Source organism: Pipra filicauda, unplaced genomic scaffold (assembly GCF_003945595.2).
Source record: "Pipra filicauda isolate LSUMZ 115617 unplaced genomic scaffold, ASM394559v2 scaffold25_size4600443_pilon, whole genome shotgun sequence".
Lineage (NCBI taxonomy): Eukaryota > Metazoa > Chordata > Aves > Passeriformes > Pipridae > Pipra > Pipra filicauda.
The window spans coordinates 132151-154778 of record NW_024104376.1 but is presented as its reverse complement, the minus strand read 5'-3'; the positions used below and the strand labels follow the sequence as shown (position 1 = coordinate 154778).

Below are 22628 nucleotides of genomic sequence, written 5' to 3'. Positions count from 1 at the left end.
ACTGATTTTTCAGCACAATTAAACTTTCAAAGTGTAATTCACAATAAAACTTTCAAGGTGTTTCGAAGGTGTAATTTTTTTCCCCCAAACTACCTAAGAGGTAGTTATCCCTTAATTATAAATCGCTGTGTTGCAGATGTTTGGTGTAAGGTCAGCACATTGACTGTAGGGTTTGCACTGTAAGCTGAAGGAGTAGTTACAATAAAGCTGTTTTCCAGTGTCTTGATGCAAATTAACCTTGTCATAAAGGCAACAATACTATTCATGTGGCATCTGAAATTTTATGATTTGGACAAATATCAGTATTTTTATTACAGTAAAAGTTTTCATTAACGTGCTGTGGGTGTAAACAGTATTACTAATAAATGTCTCGACTTGGTAGAGTTGTTGCGAATACATATTTGAAATCTAACCATCATTCATATTTCTTTGGTGATTTCATAGATCTACTTGGATTAAAGCCTGCTCCCAATAATGGCACTCATGGAAGTTTAAATCACCTTCTGAGAGCCAATGTTTATAAACCAACTGTGCCAGATGAAGTTGCTAAACCACTGTATCCTGTAGCCCTACCTTCTGCATCAGATTTTGATATAGGATGTACTTGTGATGACAAGGTAAGTGTTTAGGATCTGTGGAAGCTTCCACTATTAGCATTAATTTCTAATAAATTTGTAGCCATTTTATTTGTTTTGAGAGGGTTTGATCTATAAGAATTCCCCATATCCTTCCTGTGAAGTGTTTCTGCCCTTTTGGAACAATTATGGCTTTTTGTAAAAGAGGAGACAAGAAAATCATCAGTGTCTTACAGCACTAGCTTTGTTTTGCTAGATGCCTAGTAAAACAAGATGTCAGAATGCTCCAGTGATCCTAATCTTGTTCTTTTTTTCTGTTCTTGAGAAGAACAAATTGGATGAACTCAACAAGCGCTTTCACGTCAAGGGAACAGAAGGTAAGAGCCTGGTGCCTCAGTCAATAAAATCTACTTCCGGGGTTTTTTTGCAAATCACTTTGTGTCATTAATAACAGAGCAACTCCTGGTTTGGTTTAGTTAATGTGTAGTAAACTGTCTTTTCAAGTAACTGTCAAAATAGCACACAGACATTCATGAGATACGTGGGCAAGATGAAGTGCTGCTCACATGAGGAAGTTCACACTATCTTTTGTTGTTACCAGGACTAAAGTATCATTCACAGTGATAAAAATTTTAGTTCTTCCATTCCACTACTTTTAGAAGTTTTAAGCTCAGATGTGGAAGCAGAGACATGAGGAAAGGAGAGGGTGCATGAGGCAGTACTCCATTCAACCACAAGCTATAAATGGGGAAAAAACCATAGACCACATCTGCATGCTGTTTTATCAGTGTTATTCAGGCTTAGGTTTCACCTAGAAAGGATGCTACAGCTGCTTTGACAATATCTGGCTAAGTCTCTAGTGCTTGTTTCTTAGGGTGCAGTTTACCCTGTGAAACAAGTGTTTAGAGATACTCGGCTCAATTCCTCCCCTCTTCAATGTTCAAGTCAATGTTACTCCCAGGAGAAAGCATCCCCTGCTCTCCCTGCTCCTCATTCCTGCACCCTCCCTGCTGTAGTCCAGCACTGATTTCCATGTGGCTGCACCCGCAGATGCACGAGGACTGTGGTCCAGATTAAAGGGCAGCAACCAGAGCAGAGAGAAGGGGATGAGAACTGCTGACAGAAAGGCAAATCAAGGCAGAGCTTCTCACAGCTGTGATCCAGTTCAGCATAACAATTCACAGCATTTCCCTTACCATAACAATTGTCCAAATTAGCAAACTCTGAAGCTTTGAGTTTAGACGTGAATTTTTGAGGTACCTCAAATTGCATTGCTCAGATGATTAAGGAGATTTGCTTTGATTCCCTTATGAAGGTATTTTCTCAGTTTTTCTGTTGTGAACAGTCAATGCGGCCTATCCTTTAGTTTCTAAAGGTGAAGTTATTCATCTTATGTGAGTTAAATTGCCTTTCTGCAGCTTTCATCTTGTTAAACTGATTTTTCCAATTAATGAAGGGCTCCTCCTTGCCGTGGCAATTTCTGGCATCAGGAAAAAACACTCTTGTCATTGTAGTCTGGGGTATCTCAACATCTCTGTTTTGGATTATGGTTTCGATGCTTCCTCACTGTAGTAATATAAAAATAGTATTTTTAGTGTATTTTAAGATGTAAGCATTTAAACCAATTACACTTGTTGGTTTGTCAGTTTGCTGCTAAGTGTGGAATGATGAGCCCCTTATTTAAACAACAAGGAATTGTGCTAGGTATAAGTTATTTTGTTTTACTTCATTAAAGGCTGTAGCACCTGTTCACAGACCTTCCTGCATTTATTTGTTAATTCCCGTCTCCCACACAGTGCACTGTGTTGTTATTCACATGCAGAAGAAAAAGATGACTTCAGCTTCTTTTGAATAAAGCAAGTTTATCATCTCTGTCCTTAGACTAGGCTTTCCTACTTTTTTTCTTGTGCCCTGTGAAAACATCCTCTGTTTGGACTTAAACACTAATAAAACATGCCCTTTTCTTTCAGGTTAAATGCCTTTCTGTAAACTGTGTTAGGCTGCTTTCCTTGTTTCTAGGTTTTAATTTCTAAAAGAAAGCCAAGTGTTTTTGCCAAAAGGTTATCAAAATCAATGAACTGTACAGGGCAGTGCAAGATTAGCCAGGAAATTTATTTTTCTTCTATCTCATTCAGTGTTTTTATCTGTTTATAAGCAAGCTTGTCAGAGTTATCTAAGGACATTTAACTGTAACTTATCACCGAGACAGGAGAAAAGCAAGTTTTACAGAGCTGGAGACGTCTTTGTAGCCAAAGTTAGGAAAAAGGCTTTTTTTCTTTCTTTGTTTTTTTTGATATTACTAACAAAAAGTAGCACAGCAGTCTTCAGAACAAAATCTGTATCAGCCAAGGGGAAAAAACCTATTCTTTTAGTGAGTGATGACTTCTGCCTCCCTTTTGAGAGGGACTTTACAAAAAACATAGGAAAGAGAGAAAGTCCAGAGAGGAATGGCAGGACTGCTAGAATAGGGACTGATGTAAAGCTAAAAAAAAAGTGCTTATCACCTCATGTGTGACTGAGATATGGACACAGGGATCCTTGAGGAGTCTCCTGTGTTTGGATGCCTCTCTCCATGCTATGACCCCATCAAACTTTCAAGGTTAGAATGGAATTTTAATCCCAAAGGGGGTTGTGAGCCTGGAATGAGGATCCCAACTAGAACTGATGAAGAGCTGCTGCTCTGTCTGTTGCAAGATTTTCTTAGCAGTTATTCAGGATCAGTATATCCCATTAACGATGACTGAAAAATCAGCATGTGATACAAAGCTGACCCCCCCCCTTTTTTTTTCATCTTTAAGTTTTTCAGGAATAAATGTAAATGTAATTTCTTCTGATCTGCAGATAAGCATCTTTTATATGGGCGCCCTGCAGTACTGTACCGCACAAAATACAATATCTTGCATCACCACGACTTTGAAAGTGGCTACAGTGAAACATTCCTGATGCCTCTCTGGACATCCTACACTATTTCCAAACAGGTTAGTGCTCTCATTCCTCTTGAAAAAGTGCTTAAAAATGCTGGGGAAATTTCTTTGGTACCTGTGTTCTGGAAGTCATAAAATTCCTTTTCCCCAGGAAGATTTTCCCGCCAGAAATTATGTCAAGTACCATTGCAAACAATGCCCAAATTCTTTTTTCCTTCTTGAGGGAGGAATTTTAAGGTAGAAGGGTTGTATATTTCTGTTCCTATTTTAATTTTAAAGTTTTTTTCGATGGGGGTTGTTTTATTATGAGTGACTTCATTTGAATTATTTCCCATGGTGACTTCTGCTACCTGAAGAAGGGGCTCTGCAGCAAATGCAGGAGCATGATTTGGTTGTACAGTTAGGTGGTTTATTTTACTGCACACAAGGCCTTCCATATAGGCTGTCGAATGTATGAAATAGTTTTCTTTTATCTATGAAAGCTGAAATTACTCTTTTTGTTGTTTCTGTCTGTGTTCCTCAATGCAGGCAGAGGTATCAGGTGTCCCAGAGCACCTGTCCAGCTGTGTGAGGCCTGACCTGCGCATTTCTCCAGGAAACAGCCAGAGCTGTGCAGCCTACAGGGGCGACAAACAGCTCTCCTATGGCTTCCTTTTCCCTCCTCGTAAGTTTTGATAGCTTTTAATACCTAAAGATTTTGTAATTTTCCTTTTTTGTTAGGGAATGTGAACATATTCCAGGCACACCCCCCAGATATAAACAGACTAATTTTGAATTCAAACAGCAGTAAACATGTTTTTAATTTATAAATCCAAATTAGACTGCTGCATACTCTAAAAATTTCTGCCATCCTCTAGAAATAGTGCTAGTAGAGACCCTGTGTAAATGAGTGTCCTGGATTCTCCTGGAGCAGTTGTCTTGGATCAGGGATCTTCTGGGACTAGTAAATATTCAAGGGACACAACTATCTCACAGCTGTGAACTTCATTGCTCTGCGTTTCTCACTCAGTGGCTGAAGTATTTCGTAGTGGATTTCTGAAACTGAATTACTGGTGAGAGACTTGCTCAGAACTAGAAGATAATCTCACACTCCTCACTTGCCCTGAAATTGTTGGCCTCTTTTTAAAAGCTTTCAAAGCAGATCTCTGACTTTTGAGACAGCAATATAAAGCTATATAAAAATATTGTGAACTGGTTGAGAGTTGAAGCAAAGATAGAATCGTTCCTTTCCATGTTCAGCTGCCACATTGAAGACAAATTTTGTGTATTTAGTGTGCGCTTCTGAATATAGCACTCAGATTTGCTGTTTAGATTACAGTATTCCTGGTAGTTAATCTCTGAAGCCATTTTCAAAACATTTTTATATTCTTTGAAATTCTTATATTTCATCTTATTAATATTTTGCTGTTTCACTGTTTTCAGAACTAAGTTCCTCTGCAGAAGCAAAATATGATGCTTTTCTAATAACAAATATCATTCCAATGTATCCTGCCTTCAAAAGTAAGTGCCCTTTCCATGACTATACTTCTCTTTCCCAACAAGCATTTTTTTACTGTTTGTTGGATTACGGAACGAATGTGGTTTTTTTACTGTGTGTTGGATTACGGGAGAAGTTTAGAACATGAAGTTCAGTTAACTGTAGCCAGCAGATAATATATGTGGGCACCTGTATAGTTTTAGGTATGGGCAGGCAAAATACTGCAAGAAAGGCTGAAGTGTTAAGAAAGATTTATTTTCCTTGGTACTGGGCTAAGGTAAGAGCATAGACAGGTCAGCAACTTTGCTTTATGACACAGTAATTCACTTTCTGTAAGACCGTTGAGATTCTCTTGTCTGCAGCCCAAGCTAGTGGAGAACATACTTAGGCAACGGTTTTACTTCTCAACTGGAGCCTGAGAGCGTGCACAAGCCTGGGAGCCCTTAACATGTTGTTGTAGGTCAGGAACAAGTGATTACATTTCATTTTTCTCTCCATGCCCTTAAAGGGAGACAGAACATATTGATTACCTATAAAGAAAAAAAGAAAAGAAAACAAATTTATGGAAAATGAGGAATGATTTAAACCTGGCTGAAACTTTCAGTGCTTCAGGGATATAGTATTAACATTTCTTTTGTCTGCACATCCGTTTTCTCTCTAGTTTTGCCAAGAGGTAGGAAAGCCATCAGGCTATTCTGGTGGCATTTTTGGCTTGGCAGGGATTGAGAAGCCTTGGAAGAATCTCAAGAGCCTGTTCTTGTGAGATTTCCAATTCAGATTTTAGGCCAGAGAGGTTTGGATAAACATCAAAGCCTATGGGAGTCTTCTTCTTTTTAGCCAGGAAAGAGTGTTTTTAACAGAAAAACCTCTGAGTAGGAACAAGTGGTGATGTTTTCTGGAAGTTTGAGCAAAGGCACTTAACTGATTAGAGAGTGCAAAATTATTGGGGATTTCCCACACTTAAATCACTTCATAAAAATGTTCTTTATGCTAATGTTAATCTAAGAAATTCAGCTGAAATTCTAATCACAGGAGAACAACCCACCTCTAGCAGCTCTAGCCTTCCTCTTCATCACAAATGGGTGAAGGATTCCTTGAGAAAATATGCTGGCATTAATGTGATTCCTGAGGAATTAAAAACCACTACATGTGTGCAGGTTGCAATGCTGAGAGCCAAGTATAAGCTCATTATACGGACCTTTTTCCACAGCAGGGAAAATACGAGGTGGCAGTTTTATGCTGTGCTGGCTTTGGTGGCAGTGCTGGCTGCAGAGGCCCCCTCCTCTTCTTTGTTTTTTTTTTAATTCACTGTCCCGTCCCACCCCCATGAGCAATAATTCTGTGTCTATCTTTTCCATAGTAAGACTGGCTTGAGCAGCTCCTGCTTTGCTGGAGCTACAAGAATGATGCCCCTGGGCTGCCCCCCATTGCCCTGGCGTTGCTCTCTGTGTGGTTGCACTGGGAACTGGAGCAGGGAACTGATTTAGCTACAAAATTTGAGGCAGTGGGAGGGAGGGAGAGTCTTTCCTTTTTGAACTGTTTTCACTGTTAAGGCATATGCATTGGAGGAATGAGCAGCTGGAGGAGTGGTACAGCCAAGTGGTTACTGCAGCTGAGGTTCTTATTAGACCATTGCTGGGGGTGGCCCTGTGCATCAGCCTCAGCAGGGATTGCATGTGGCACTGAGCATGCTTAGGCCAAGGTGTACTGGTGAGCTTTCTGAGGCTGGCATTGCCATCAGCACCAGGGAACCATGGACTTGACCGTCTGTGCTGGCAAGACAAGAGTTAAACTTTTGCAAGTCTGAGGAAGTTTTGTTTACACACACTTCTGTTAGTTAAAATAAAAAGGGAAAAAAAGAACAAAAAGAATGATGTAACTGGAGATTCCAGTGTGTTTCCCATCCTAACTTGTCAAGGTTGAGGAAGGCATGGTGGGAGAAAGTGTTTCATGCTCTTCCCAAAGGTTGCTATAAGGAGATGCTATGCTTTTTGCATTCTTGATGGCACCTAATTTAAAACTTAGACATTTTGCATTCAATGAGAATTTAACTGGATGACTATGACCTTTGTGCTTCCCTTTTTATAAAATGTTTGGGGTTTGCATTTAATCACGGTGCTGTATTATTTTTAAAATTAAAAAAAACCAAACCAAAACAAAAAAGCACCACAGCACTGTTCCCCAGAATTAGATAAGAAAGACAAAGGCAATGTTCAGGGACATCAAAAGCGTGTGAATAACTGTTTCTACAGCTTGGTGAAGGAACAGCAGAATCTCTATTGCAAGGCCTGTGGCAATGCCAGCCTGGAAGTGGTACCGTGCCTTTCGTTTATCACTGGTTGAGCGGAAAAAAAATCAGCAGAGAACAAAAGTCTGAATAGGCTTTATTGACAAAACAGAATGAAGTTGCAGTAACTCTGTAATGTTTGGTCTTTGATTTCCCCCACAGTTGTGTGAATGATGTCCGCTGGATTTTTATCTTCAGGAAAGAAAAACTGTTTGTAATCTTGAGATGTTTTGACTTATCCAAATTTGAGTGTGTTGAGGGTTCTTTTTACTTGTTTGTTTGATTGATTTTGTTTGGGTTTTTTACCCACAGAGGTATGGAACTATTTCCAAAGGGTTTTGGTGAAGAGATATGCCACTGAACGAAATGGAGTCAATGTTATAAGTGGACCAATCTTTGACTATGACTATGATGGTTTACATGACACACCTGACAAAATAAAACAGTAAGAGTTTGTCTTTAAATTGATTTGCTGTTGCTTCTCTTAATGGTGACTTTATCTTAAACAATTCATTACCTGCACATAATTTGATTTTTGGGAGGAAATTTGATTTTCTAGCTCTTTCTAAAATTATTGCTCATTAAAACTAAATGCTCAAGTAGGTAGGACAGTGGTAAAAATAAGGAAATGGCAATTCAACAGTTAACTCTTCACCTTCACTTTGAAATTAAGTGTTCATCCTTGAGAGGAAGCTGAATTATGTTCCAAATTGTTTGTTTTCTCTAAAATTCTCCAGAACTTAAGAGCAACACTATTGAATTACATACTCAGGTCTTTTGTTAATTCGGTAGTGCTTTGTCTCCATGTCCCTGAACTGAAGAAGCCTTTCAGTGCTGCACTGTTTTTTTCTATAGCACAGTATGAGCTAATTGGATGCTCATTTTCAGATAGTGTTCAGGAATCAAGCATATCTCAACAATATATGTGTGTCCTCACATGTAGGAGAGGAAAGACAATGTTCTTTGTGTAACCTCCCTCCAGACAAGTTCATCCTTTATGGACAGATGTTTGCTTTATTCCCGTAGGTTTGTGGAAGGCAGCACAATCCCTGTTCCAACTCATTACTATGCCATCATAACCAGCTGCTTAGATTTCACTCAGCCAGCCGACAAGTGTGATGGACCACTCTCTGTTCTCTCATACATCCTTCCCCACCGGCCTGACAATGATGAGAGCTGCAATGTAAGTCCTGCTGCACTACTCTAGCCCTGTGGTAAACATATTCCTGGGACACGTGAAAACCCTTTATTATTAGAAGCTAATGCTCAATGATGTGTTGAATGGCAGCACAAAGTAGTGACTCTGCTGAGTGTCATGTTTAGCTCATTAGACAAAAGCACTCCTCTGTGATATCAGGGGAAATATGGAACTATTACTGCACCTAAAATTGTCTGGAAGAACTGACATACAGTAGGTTGGCAGTAAACAATCTGTAGGATTCTACATTTTGACAGGCACTGTCAGTGTAACTTGAGAGCAGACTGGGGGGAGGTTGTATGTGTAGACATACTGTCCTGGCAGCCAGCCTGTTGTTTTTATTGAGGTCAGTTTCCATATGCAGGTACAATACAGTCTGTCTGCTGTGGCAGTCTGGGTGCATCAGACAGCACGATTACATCCAGCCCACACAGTATTAAACATATAGGCTAAAACCTGCCAAGGGTAGAGTGCCAGCTCGTACTGTTTCCAGAATCCCTTGATTCAAGGGAGAAGTTTGGGTTCCTATTACAGAGACAGCCAGACACCCTCCTGGTTTCTTTCCTATCTTCCTTTAGGATGCAAGGTCTTACACTGTCAGAATGCTGATGAAGGCTTTGGTCTGGTCAGCACTGCAGAAAGTAGCACACACACTTGGCAGCTGATGGTGTGGCAGGAGTGTGGTTGAGTCCCCATGGGCTCCAGCACTGTGAGAAGACAGCAGTCCCCCCAGGCAGCTGTATTTAGACTTGTCCTTCCGCCGAACTTGTTCTCCCATTACACAGCTGTGTGAATTCCTGCACACAGACACTTCACTATAGGCTGCCAGGAGACCGTTTCCTGAATGAACGCATTAATGTTATGAATTTTGTATTGGCAAGAAAGTTAAGACTCCTGTTCCAGCTACAGGCAGAAATAGTCATTCCAGTTCTGTACACAATTCACCTGGAACACTGTTTCTTTCTCATTCATCAAACATCGCCTGCTTTCAGGTCCCTCTTTTTAAAACCATGTTTTTGGAGAAGTATCCCTCTCTCTTGAGCAGGTCTGGCTTTCCCCTGTTTAGACTCTCAACTGCTCTGGGCAGAGAAGTCTTCCACCAGAAGTCTCATAAAGTCCTACATATACTTCATTGTGGTTTTTCTCTGGACTGCTTTCCTCTGTGACAAGATCCAGTTGGTGATCTGAAGGTTACTAGTCTGGCAGTTATTAGTTCCTCTGCCCTTATAACTCTACCCATATGTCATTTTATGACAAAGTAATTTATTTTTTCCTCCCTCTGTTGCAAGACATATTTCTCTTAAACTGTTGAAATCTTTTTTATGAGCTCTTTACAATAATGGCCTCTTTTAGTCTTTGATTTCTTACATCTCAAAACAGGCTTCTTTTCTCTATAGGTCACACTACTTATGGTGCATGTATTTACAGTTCTGAGAGGAACTTCAGTGCTACTATGAGGTCATTAGCAGATATTGGTCTATGAATTCTATATAGCAAAGCACCACTCCAAAAATATTTAAATGTTGCTCTTGAATGAAAGTACAGTTAGGCAAATTTGTGCCATTGAAATACAGCATCAGTCTCACTTTTGCACATGGTGTTCCATCTTATTTGTTCAAAGAAGTGATTGTGTAAAACCTCACCATATTTCATGGATGAAATGCATGGAATAATATAACAATTTTACCTTAACCTCTCCATGGTTTTCTTGTAAGATTTGGAGAAATATTAGCTTTCCCTCCTACTCTGCTCTAGCTGCACACACTTTCTTCACAGAGCCATTGGAGAACACCACTACACTTCTCATTTGAATTTATTCCATTTCTAAACTGTGTTTATTCATGGTGAGGTTATACCCATTTATTCTTGTGTCAACATTTTTCTATGTCTTAAATAGTTCTTCGCTGGGCTTCTTTGGGATTTACCCTAGTGATGATTTATGGTGAATCTCACGGCATATACTTCTCTCTATTCGTGGAAGACCCAGGATCTTTTTTGCTCTTGTAAGAAAGGATGGGTATGGTAGTAGTCTTCCTATGCATCTCTTCCAGTCTGATCTTTTTTTAGTTTTTCTTTTTTTTTTTTCCTGGATCATGAATGAGATAAAATACTGTAGCTCAGATCTCAAAGTGAAAATACTTTTTTTTTCTCTGATACTACCTAGAATTTGCTTTTTCCATAGCTGTTTTATAATGGTGGCTCACATTCATGCACAACCAGTACATCCAGGTCTTTCTCTTCTGTATGTCAGACAACCTAACTTCATATTATACCAGGGATTCCTGCATCTGCATCCTCCACTATGCTATGCCGTTATTCCTCTGCACTGACAGGTGTTCCCAATTTTTGTGATTTTTTACTAGTACACTAATGACCTTGGCTCAAGAAGCATGTGTGAAAATATTACACAAAATCCTAAGACCAAAGCTGAAGGAACCCTGCTAGAAACTTCCTCCAGGCCACTATTTTCCCTTTCAGCAAAACCTTTAAATTTTTTTTTGATAAGCAAGTTCCTCACCCACTTGTCTACATGCATCATGTTCAGCTTTCCAGCTAATAATTTGATATTCAAAGAGATTCTTGTCCAGAATATGTGGTACATTTTCCACTGGATTTTAGGTTATCCTCCTAATTGATTGCCTATTTCAATTTACCCTCATATTTTCAATTGTTACTTTTTCCTTCTAAGACTCACTGTACTATTGACTAACCAACACAGGTGGGAAAAACTATAATTTAAAATGTATACACTTCATTCATTGTTATCTAGTAATGTAATAATGTAATACTCTGGTAGCTGATCACTGTGTTTAAAATCCTTGCCACTTGACCTGAGCCTTCCTGGACCAGTTGTGGAATGGAAAACTAAAACCTAGATCAGTTGACTGATTTTCTGGAGTCATGCAAAACCAAGTCTATTTGGACTTGGTTTAAACCAACCTCACAGTCCTGTGATTTATTCATGTTGCAGATCTTTTGCAAACTGACTGTATTCAAAAAAGTGAGCTTTGTAGCTCACTTTGAACTTCTCTCTGAGCTCTGCAAAATGCAGATTTTCTGCTCACAAGGAAAGCTTGGAGCAAATAAAAATGTCAGAGTAACTGTTTGCAATAACAACCCTGTTGAGGCCAGTATGCAGACCTGACTGTCAGGCCCAAGGCTGAGCAGGGGGCTTTCCTGGAGCGTGGCACTGCAGGCAAAGCAGAATGAGTAGGGTGCGCTCCCTTCCCTCCCCTCTTAATTTGCATCTTTCTTTTCTTGTTCCAGACCTGGTTTTGGGCCTCAGGTTGCTAGTGACATGGAGAGGAAAGATGGTTTGGAGCTGAGAAGCTTCAAACCTGACAAGTGCTGACTGGATCATAGATGTTTGCTTAAGAGAAGCCACCTGTGATCTGCCTGGTACTTTGTGTCCTCTCTGTGCAAACAGTCAAGCTCACCCTCCTGGCTTTTGTTGGGTGACCCACTTATTGGGCTGTGGCATATTTACTGTGTTGGATAGGCTCTGGCATTGCTGAAGCTTAGTCTTGATCCATGAGAGGATCACTTTGCAGGAGGAGCTTGCTGAGACAATTAGAAGAGAGTTCATTACCAGGAGTAAGCCCAGAAATAGACACACACATCGAGTCCAAAAGCCCAGAGACACAACCCTCCATTCCTAACTTGCTTCCCCAGCAGCAGGGTAGACATACCAGCCAGAGAGGCCAAAAGGGGAAAAGTCCTGTTTGCTTTGTCCTTTTCCCACGTCTACTCCTTGCTGTGCAGTCCCTAGGCCTGGCTGCAATGCTTGTGGGACATGTTTTGAACTGGTTAACATGCTCAAACAGCCAGTCACTGCAGTGTTTTGCAGACCTGATCTTCTGATATGCTTGTGAGTTACCTTTGTTTGTGGATCACTCCAACATGTGCTGGTGCTGGCACAAGGCAGGCAGCAGGAGCTGTCCCCTAAGAGAAATTACACCCACACAACCTAACCCCGATCATGCTGGCATCAACATCTTCCTGATTTTTTTTTTTTAAATGGCAAGTTCTTGGTGAAAGTCTTTTTTCTGTCAGTGAATAGTATATATGTTCCAGTAACAGAGGTTTTTAGGTACCAACATAAGCCATTGTCCCAAACATGTAATGAATTGCAATGGTCTCCTAAAAGTAAAGTGGAAAGATTAAAATATGCTGTGTTAGATGATGTGATGGTCAATTGAGAATAATGTGTAGGGGTAGGGTTCAAAGCTAAACAGCCTGGAGCTTGGGCTTTGGTAATACAAAAGTGATGAATATGTGAGAAGTTTATGTGAGATAAAAAAACGTGTAGTGATCAGTGGATCTTCTAAAAGCATACGGTTGTTCTTCTGAAACACCTTTCAACTTGGGGCCAGCTTTTCCATTGTCTCAACTGAACTGTAAAATGAGTACTGATATAAAATCGTAGGATTCATCTTGCCTGTTAAGTTTCAAGTCTGTTTTCTTGCAGCTCATTTACCTTAGTCATTCTTGAATAAGGCAGAGATTTTTCAAATGTAACAAATGTTTAGGAAAGTTGCATTTGCTTTTGGAGCTGATTTTTGACAAAGCATGTTATAAACCTGGGTTTGTTTTGTTGGGTTTTTTTCCAGAGCTTGGAGGATGAATCTAAGTGGGTTGAAGATCTTCTTAAGATGCACACTGCACGTGTGCGTGACATCGAACAGCTCACTAGCTTGGACTTCTTCCGAAAGACCAGTCGCAGCTACACAGAAATCCTCTCCCTAAAGACATACCTGCATACGTTTGAAAGTGAAATTTAGCTTTCTAACCTTACTCAGTGCATCCTTTTATCAACTGGTGTATATTTTTATATTGTTTTTATATTTATTAATTTGAAACCAGGACATTAAAAATATTAGTATTTTAATCCTGTATCAAATCTTAAATATTAAACCTTTGTGTCATTTGTTTTGTTTCTCTAATGTTTAATATAGATATGTCTCTTGGTTGATTTAGTAGTGCTTGTAATACTGCAGTTTGAGTCCTTACTCTGAGCTTTTAAGTGGTGCTGCAAGGTTTGATGCGTGCATCAAGGAAATATTAATTTTCCATGCTCCTTTACAACACTTGTAGTCCTGTACTGTATATCAAAATACTGAACATGTAAGATTACACTCATTTACTGTTAACTGTGTGACAGACATATTTAAACACTATAGACAAATAGCATCTTAAATATAATAAACCACACATTCAGTTTTTTTAATGTGTTTTGACTTCCTTTCACAGGGATGTTCAGAGGTGCTTGTGGGCAGATGAGTACTGACAGATTTCTTACTGGGCAGAGCCCTTCTCAAGAGCTTAGGTTTGCTGGTAAGAAGACTGTCAGGAGCCCAGGTGCCCCGCCCTGGTACTCAATAGTGAGACCATAAAATAGACACCCTCAATAGTCATTACTGGTAAGGCTTTGCTACAGTGGCAGAGCTGGGAGAGGAGGATGCTTGTTTTCACAAGTTACAAGGGGTACCCCATGCTTGGGGCCACTTGGTCCTGCTCTGGAGCTGTGGAGAGGATTCATGATAACATCTGCTGTCACTGATGCGACTGTGTCACATCCCTTCTCTACCACAGCCGCTCTGGGCTGATTCCTAGAAATACCTGCTCCATCATCCTTTGCTTTGACTTTGATGGAAATTGAAATAAGGCAGATGTTGAAGGAGATGATATTGCTAAACACACAGCAGTGGGCTTTTAGCTGAGAGGAGAAAATCTGATTTTTGCCATCTTGTTCTAACAGCCAGAATCTTCCATGTATTCCCTAGTCTGAGTCTAAGGCTTAATGACAGCCCTCGTTCTCAAAGGAAGCCCCCTGGCCTCATTGCACATATGTAACTTCTGGTACAGTAAAGTCCATGCAGTGCACGTGATTTACAGCCATCACCTACCTGGTCAAGGGAGTCCAGTCTCTGTTTGCTGGTTCTGTGCAGTAACAGTCTCATAATCCTGACAAGCCCCTACATGTGACACTGATGGCACAGTCCTAAGCCAATGGAAGAGACTGTGTTGCCTGCTGGTACCTAGGTAATGGCCTGATTTGGCTTTGACAGCTTTTATAGAAGGTATATGTTATGGAGCATTAGTGTAGTTAGATGATGTAAAAGATAAATTATTGTTTAGAATGCCTCTTGAAGCTGAACCCACTAGTGGTACTATCATAAAGCCTTCGTTTGGGGTTATAGCTTTCCCTCTCTCTAGAAAAGTGGTTTTCTGTTTTCTCTTTGAGGGTTACAGATAGTGGAGGAAAGCAGGAAGTGCTGGAAAGCATCTCAGCCATGTACACAGATGAGTAGCCAGGCCTCCTAAATAAAATTAACCTGGCACAATTTCAGCAACTTGCATCCCTGTAGAATTCATCTAAGAGAAAGTAGTAAACTGGAATTAATTGTGTTAACACAGATGATAAAGTTCTTGTGAACAGTAGACAAAAATTCAGTATTCTAGGTGCCAAATTCTGTTTAATTTAGAAGAGTACAGAACTTGAATGCTTTAAAATATCCCCAAAATGTTAGGGTGGAAATTCTAATAACTGCACAAAGCTCTTGGAAACATCCTATTCTTGCAACTTAAAAATTGTCTCTTGTGGTTGTCTGGTAGCACAGAAATATTTTCCTGGAAGCTTTTGGCAGGGCTTCTTGCCATGATAAACTTTATGTTCTTACATATACTACAAAGGGTATTTCCTCTGGATTTGAAAGAGTTTTCAGTTAAGACCTAATTCCTTCAACACCAACTTCAGTGATGATTTAATGTAGTGGTTCATAAACCAAACTGAAGACCACCACTACTGTTCTGCTTTAACATTAATCTGTTTCCCTGTTTGGGTTTTTGATTAAATCAAATTATGTAATTATTTTATTTTTCTCAAAAATAAGATGACATTTATACCAAAGGAACGTTAAAGCTCTAAAAAATGTTCTTCCTGTGTTCAGAGAAGTTTGCTTTTGAAATACAGTTTCTGATAATTGCTGGGAGAGACAGTTTAACTCTCAGTCACACTATTAGTATGTAGGGAAATGTCATTTTTTTTAACTCAGTTGTTTATTGTGACAATAAATACTAGTAATTTACTTCTGTTCTGCCTACTTCTCTTCAGCCCCTGGTCCCATGCTCTTGCAGGGTATTGCTGTTTTATTTTACTGTGCTAGCAGAAATAGCTCTGTGCTGGGAAATGTTTGTGGTGACTTCTGCACATTGCATGGGGTACTTTTCCTGTTGAAAGATGCCTTATCAACACAAAAGCTCCAGTGCACAAAAGCTCCAGCTAAAGCCTTTTAAATCCCTCTAAGCAACATGAGCTCTGCAGGAACAACAGACATTTTAAAGGAAACTTGTAATTTGCCTTTGGCATTCCTCGGGGTGAACGTTAGCTTAGGGCAGAGGGAAGGAACCCCTCTGCTTTCCATTCCTGTTAGAACATTTTGAAAATATGAAATACTACTTGTTTCTGTTACATGTTGCCTTTTCTTGATATTACTCTGGCTTCAGCAAGAGGTCCATTGGGGAGAACAAGCACTGAATTTTTTTGTTGAACAAACACTGGTTTTGAGGGTTTGGGTAATTACTGTTTGCAATTGGTGATATAAATTTGAGACATGTTTAATGAGTCAGATTGATTGAGCAATTGCCACAACAACAGAAGCTGTATGTGTCCTGCACACCTAGCAAAGTCCTTTTGCTCTGGGAAAAATCCTCCAGAGGTGGTTATGCAACTAAAATAACCCTGCTACAGGAAACTGTTACTTTTTTAACCCCTTTTCCACAGTCATATATCCTGAATAGATAAGCACTGAAAGCAGGTCAAGTAACCTGACCAACTGCATGGCCATGATAGCAAAATTACAGCAAAAGTCACTATCTTATCCTGACTGGTTTGTGCCATCTTATGAAGGTTTGCCAGAATTCATAGGGATACAGTTGGAGTAAATTTAAATAACCATATTTAATTAGGCCAGTCTTGCTGTGTCCCTGGAGGCTGCTCCAAAGAAATCCTGCCATAGTCCCTATCTTCTCAGTACTTTAAATGCAAACGGTCAACTAATTGTGTGAAGATTTTAAGACTTTAACAAATGAAAACACACATGCACTTCTTGTAGGAGAGGCTAGAAAACAAAACCAGTGATAAAGAGAGAAGAGAGGAAGTTTCTTGCTTCAGGAGACAGAAGAACTTGAACGGTTGAAAGTCCAGGAGATGCTACTAGAAGGGAACTGGGGCTAGAGAAGATTTATTTGGCAGGTTTATGAAGTCCCTGTTCCCCCTACATCCAGCTTCTTCTGATAGATCAGTCTCTCATGCACAACAGATGAAATAGCTCTCTAATCCCTGTACACAACTGGGAAGCAGAAAACTTCTCAGGAAAGCTGGAGGAGTTCCTGTCTGAAGGTGTTGCTAGCTGCAGGAGCAGAACTGGAACTTCGGAGATGTCCAGACTGGACAGTGAGTATAGAGTGCAGAACCCAACCTGAAAAAAATAAATTTGTAGCAACAGGAACTGATGTACCAGCAGTCCTTCCCTTCAGTCTCACATCCATATCAAGTATCTTTAATTACCCTTACATTTGCATTACTTCTGCGCAGCTCACCTCTGCTCCTCTCTGCAGGAGACAGGAAATTTTGCTTGCATAGCAGTTGATAAAATTCCCCTTTTAATTTTTTTTTTTTAATTGGCAAGCCCCTACCTACAAAGGAGCAACTACAGTTGCTCTGCCCTGTGAGAGAGGGAGAAAACCAAACTTTCCCACAGCACGGGAGTGTGTGGGTGCTTCAGAGCTGCTATCTCCTCTCTGCTCCAGTAATGTGCTCTTCCAGTGAATTTGGCACTTATGTCAGTGGGGTTTATTCTGCTGGTTTGGCACAGAGAGACAAATGAAACCACTATCTCTGTGGGAGGCTGCTGTTACCACAAGCATGGATGAAACTGTGGCATGGAGAGGTTGAATAGTAGGTTTAAGGGTATGCATATAGTATAGCCAGTAAAGCTGCTCACAGCACTCCTGTATGGGTTTAATATGTGACATTTTGAAATAATTTCTGATAGTGCTACCACTGGTGGGAGGGAACAGGGTAAGTTTTGTAATGGAAAAGCCTTGGAATCACGTGGCTGAAATAAAATATGAATACAGGGCAATAGAAGCAAAACTCAACCTCCTTTGGGGACAATCAATCATGCTGAATTGGTTTTCTATTAATCCTGTGCATCAAAATGCTTTTGGTAAGCCTAGTTCTTTACCAGAGTCCTGTATCTCCAGAGGGATGCTACAGCACCTGTCTGTCCATCCTGTCTGTGGTCCTAGTTCAACTCGGTTTTGTGACTAGTTTCAATTTCCATTGCTGCTGTCTCAGACAGCTGTTGCACTTGACCTGAGATACATGGTATAGTCATGAAAATACAAGTTTACTCTGACCAGGATAGACCTGCCAGCAAATGATTAGTACAGCACTAGCTGTACATCTTCCAAGTCGTGGAATGTGTTTGAAATGTTTAAAGTTCAGCCCTTGTTCAAGACAGGAGAAAAAATGGCATTTTTAAACATTATGGAAAAATACCTTATCTCGTTTCTTTGCACTTGTTGTGTAAATACAAGATAAGAGCAGTATTCCCAAGGTTACTGCAAACAGCCTGTCACTACAGAGTACAAACTAACATTTACTAAAATGTATGTTGACATAAAAAACAGCATTGCTGCCATCAGCCATGGTAAAAAACCCCACAGATTTCTTTGCCCTTACAAGTCAAAAGTTTGGGATGTAACTTATTCAGATCTGCCCTCATAGAGGAAAATCCCTATCCTGCTTATAGCATGCACAGTGTGTGCACAGTCGTTCTGGAACCTTACCTTACCCTCTTACCTTATCTGTTATTTTCTAAATATGGCAGGGAAAGGCAGATGGAGGTCACCCAGGTTTCATCTGCAGATTTCACCATGGAGAGATCATCAGGCAAAGTTTGTAATTGTGGCTTAGTACAGCTGTAACTGATTGACCCTACAACTGGAATTTACTAGAAAAGAGGTGGGATTATTTGACATCATAAGCCCTCAACAGAAAAGGATTTAATCCTTTTCAGGGGATATTTTCCTGAGTTTTCTTCTTCTTGGCTGTGTGCAGCAAGTAGAAAATTATTTCATCTGTTCTACATGAAGGATTGATCTATCAGAAGAGGCTGGATGTAGGGGGAACGGGGACTTCATAAACCTGCCAAACAAATCTTCTCCAGCCCCAGTCCCCTTCTGGCAGCATCTCCTGGACCTTCAACCTGTTCATCCTCTTCTGTCTCCTGAAGTGGGAAATTTCCTCTTATCTCCTTACATGTTTTGGTTTTGGTTTTGCTTGTTTGGTTGGTTTTTTCTGGCCTCCCTGTTTTATTTCAGCTTTGATCTGTTGTCATCTGCAAATTGCTTTAGTGTAAGCCTAACCAGTGCCATTTCTGTGTACATGCATATCTGTACAGAATGCACTGCTACCTCTTAGCTCTGTTAGGTCTTACACACTCCTCCTGCAGAAAGGAGGATGTGGAAGATCCTGGAAGATCCCAGTTTCTTCTCCAGTGCAGTTAAAACCCCAAGGCCAACTTTTGTAGGTAAAGGCCTCTTCAGAGTATTTAAGCTGGTGGCCTTTACCCATCTGCATGGTTTTGTTTGAGGCATTTAATATTACTGAGGGTAGAATGTCAAATATCTGATGAACCAACCAGAAATTCTCCATGCAGGCCATGACCAACTAGACCATTGCTAACATCTGAGAAAATTAGATATTAATAATGTCAGTATTTTCTCCTCTGGGACTAGAAAGTTCAGACCCAATCCAGATGCATCAGAGTCCTATCCCATCACTGATTGTGGGAATTGTGACAAATCTCCTCCTCTGCTCATCGATGCATTTTCATCTAATAAGGTCTCTAGGACACTGCTGATGGCTGTAGTTTCACCTGCTCTCTTTGAAATGCATGTTGCCATTTGTACTTGCAGTCTGTTCCATGTTTCTAGCTGTCTTTTGGGATGTGTTTTGGGGTGCACACACTTGGTGTTCTGGGTCAACAGCAACTACATCCTCCTCTTCCTCCTCCATTGTATAACCACATGAACAGTTGTTCCTGCTTCCCCATGCCCATGGGCTCCTGGCCGGATTCAGGTTCTGTTGTGCAGTTACTGGACACCTCTGCGGGGTGTAGTGAAAAAGACAGTAGGAAGGAGGTGACAGATGATGTGTTATCTTCTGGTGGGCTGCATCTATCTTGGGTGGGCTGCAGCCTTTTCAGATGTGAACAGTCTTTTCTCATATGATGAAAAATGAATCCTCAAGTGCTATTTGTTAGCAAAAAAAATTAATTTCAGGGATTCTCCTGACTAGTAATACCAGAAGAAACACAGTTGTTTTAGGGATCTAACAACTGACATTTTTATAACAATCCCTTTAAGGCAGTAGAGAAAAAAGAAGTTTGCAGAAGAACATTTCTTTTTGTTTCTCCATTTTGCTGAATACAAAAGCCATTATATGCAGTGTGCTCAGCTGGACTAGCAGGCATCCAGATTGAACTAAGCGTGGACCTCTATGGCTTTCACCTTCCATGCCTCATGATCTAATTCTAGCCTTTCTCAAAGGTTTCCATATGCATTCATGAAACCTGGGAGCCCTCCTGTGGTCAAAATCATGAGCTATACTTCCGGTTGTTACCCCAAATCTAATGTAGTCAATTCCATTTTAAACTTTATCCTTGGAGTGTTCATTGAGAAAAGTTCAATCAATTGAAGAAAAAGAAAAAATTTAGATAGTTTCCTGGGGTTTTGCCGGGGAATGGTCTCATTACCCCTCACTCCCCTTGGCCGTTATCTGATGCTGTTCCCATCTCTTTTCCAAGGTTGGGGTATTGCCTGACAATCTGCCTATTGCTTCATCTTTCTTCTCTCCAAACTTCTCCTCCCTGTTTTCCATCCTTTGTAGGCTTCTTCTTTTCTGCTCTGATCTAGTCAGGTTCTCACCACCAGTCTGTCTCAGTACCTTTCAGTCGTGCATTAAATAATGTAACACAAACTCCACTTTTATTGTCTTATTGTCTTCCAAGTTGCAGAAGCACATGATTCAGAGAGCTTTGTTGTGCCTAGTTTTAATGTTGTGCTGAAGTTGTAGAAAAGGTGTTACATTTCCTCAGAGACTTAATTTTGTGTTCTTTGTACAGTCCCTCAGGAAAATTCTGCTTCCACATGGGCAACTGCTTCCTTTTTAACAGTGTTTCGTTGTGCATGAGAAGTAAACTGTCAGTAATCTGGGCAGCTTTATGAAGAAGCAGGAAAGGGTGAGGTGAAAATGAGGAAGAGCAAGAGGAGAAATAGCCCCTTTGCTTTTGCCTGTACTGGGGCTGACGCTTTGTGTTTCTTTCCTGCTGTATAACTGAAGAGGAGAACAACCACACAGCTGTGCTATCTCACACCCATTCACCAAGGCTGTTTGTGGGTTACATCGCAGATCCCAGGATGGTCCATTGGATGGTGGATTCACTACCCAGACAAGGTCTGAGATCCTCAGCTCTTCCCTCTTTGCCCTGGAATTTGTAAAGGCAGATGGGTATTCATGAGGGTAAATACATCAAGGTTTGTAATTTGTAAGATAATACAGCACATACCGCAAGTGCTTGAAAAGGATTTGAAACTTCTAGCTTGTTCTACTGTTACATAATTGGAAGATACAGAGGATCAGGGAAAATCTCACCCAAAATTTCAGCTCAGGTATGAACTGAGTAGGTTGCACAAGGCTAGTCTAGGATGGGGTACAGTTTGGAGCATTGCTTCTATCACAAGCATTACCTAACAGAGAAAAAAGTACCCCAAACTCCACGATCTTAGAGGCTGCACTTCTGAATTGCACTTGAAAGAGTGCACAAATACTTTTGTGAATTGTTTGGATCTCTGTATCCTAACTTATGCTGAGGGCAGCTGGTCTAGAAAGAACTGCAACAAGCTGTAGCTCTAGTGGAGATAAGCTGTTGGCCTCACTGCTCTAAGTGAAAGCTGGATCCAGAACTGTAATGATAAAAACTGGCAAGTCTTAATGTGTTCATAGTCAGATTATAAATTCTTATCCCTTTTTTGTCAACATCATTCTTATCTTAACAAGCTCCAAACTCACCTTCCTCACTGGTATTTAAATAATCCACCCAGTCCTTCCAAAAGTATTTTTTAGTTGATTTGTTATTTTTTAATTTTTTTTTTTTTTAACCTGCAAGCACATCTCTTCTGAATAAAAAAAGAAGTTGTTGCAACTGATTTCTGGAAAAGAGGTTTGTTTAATATTTGTATTTATTTTATGGATTTAGATTTATGGAAGCACATACCGATATTTTATGCCCTAGTTGCCTTTGCTTAGTTCTAGTTTTATAATGTGGATGTCATCGAGAGGACTGTATTTTCCATTCTCATAATTAAATGTACACTAGCAAATAAAGCTTGCACGAAGAGAATAATTCTTCAGCAGCCACTCCATCCATCTCCACATAATTTAGTGTTGGGTTTTGCCTAAGGATATATTCTTGTGGAACTTCCTAGAATGGTTTAACAAGTCACCACCTTCAGCACAAGTTTCTTGGCGTTGCAGAAGCACATCATGTGATGTTCCCGGGCTTTGGACACAGACTCTCAGCTGCACTGAACTGGCTGAAGAAATTACCGCCTCCTCTCTCTACAAATGTTATTGTTTCCTCAGTGCCTGCAGAATTGCTGTCCTCTAACCCACTGCAGGAGGAGTTTATTTTATTGAAGTGTTTAAAAGCTAGAGATTTGCTCATGTTGCTCATTTTACCTGAAAATGGATTAGGAAGCAACACAGGATATGCCTACTTAGAAAACCAAAAAGAGTGGTAGTTAGTGATTCAGGGCCTGAGTTGATCTAGTGGGGACTATGGATATTTTCATTTGGGACAGCTTGAATTAGGTGAGATGGTCCTTCACAGCCCTTGTCTGCTTCAGACACAAAGAAGCTTGATTACTTTAAATCACCTTTACTAATGCTTCAAACTAATTCAGTCACCCATGTTCGTGCAGGTTTGTCCTTTAGTACTCTGAGGCTGAGCCTGTTAAACAATGCATTGCCACCCAAAATGGCTTTACCACTTAAGCTCCTGTGTGTTTTCATCTCAGCCCATCTCCTGGCACCTCA

At 40.3% G+C, this 22628-nt stretch overlaps 1 protein-coding gene across 1 annotated transcript in view; it reads left to right on the top strand.

The window, feature by feature from the left end:
* Positions 1 to 13688, top strand: part of ENPP2 (ectonucleotide pyrophosphatase/phosphodiesterase 2) — a 72784-nt gene extending 59096 nt beyond the window's left edge. Inside the window, 8 exon segments of the mRNA XM_039382175.1 lie at positions 445 to 617; positions 904 to 952; positions 3417 to 3553; positions 4028 to 4163; positions 4922 to 4999; positions 7576 to 7708; positions 8290 to 8446; positions 13072 to 13688. Of these exon segments, the coding sequence (XP_039238109.1) occupies positions 445 to 617; positions 904 to 952; positions 3417 to 3553; positions 4028 to 4163; positions 4922 to 4999; positions 7576 to 7708; positions 8290 to 8446; positions 13072 to 13242 (1034 nt within the window). The 3' untranslated portion in view covers positions 13243 to 13688.
* The last annotated feature ends 8940 nt before the right edge of the window (positions 13689 to 22628 follow it).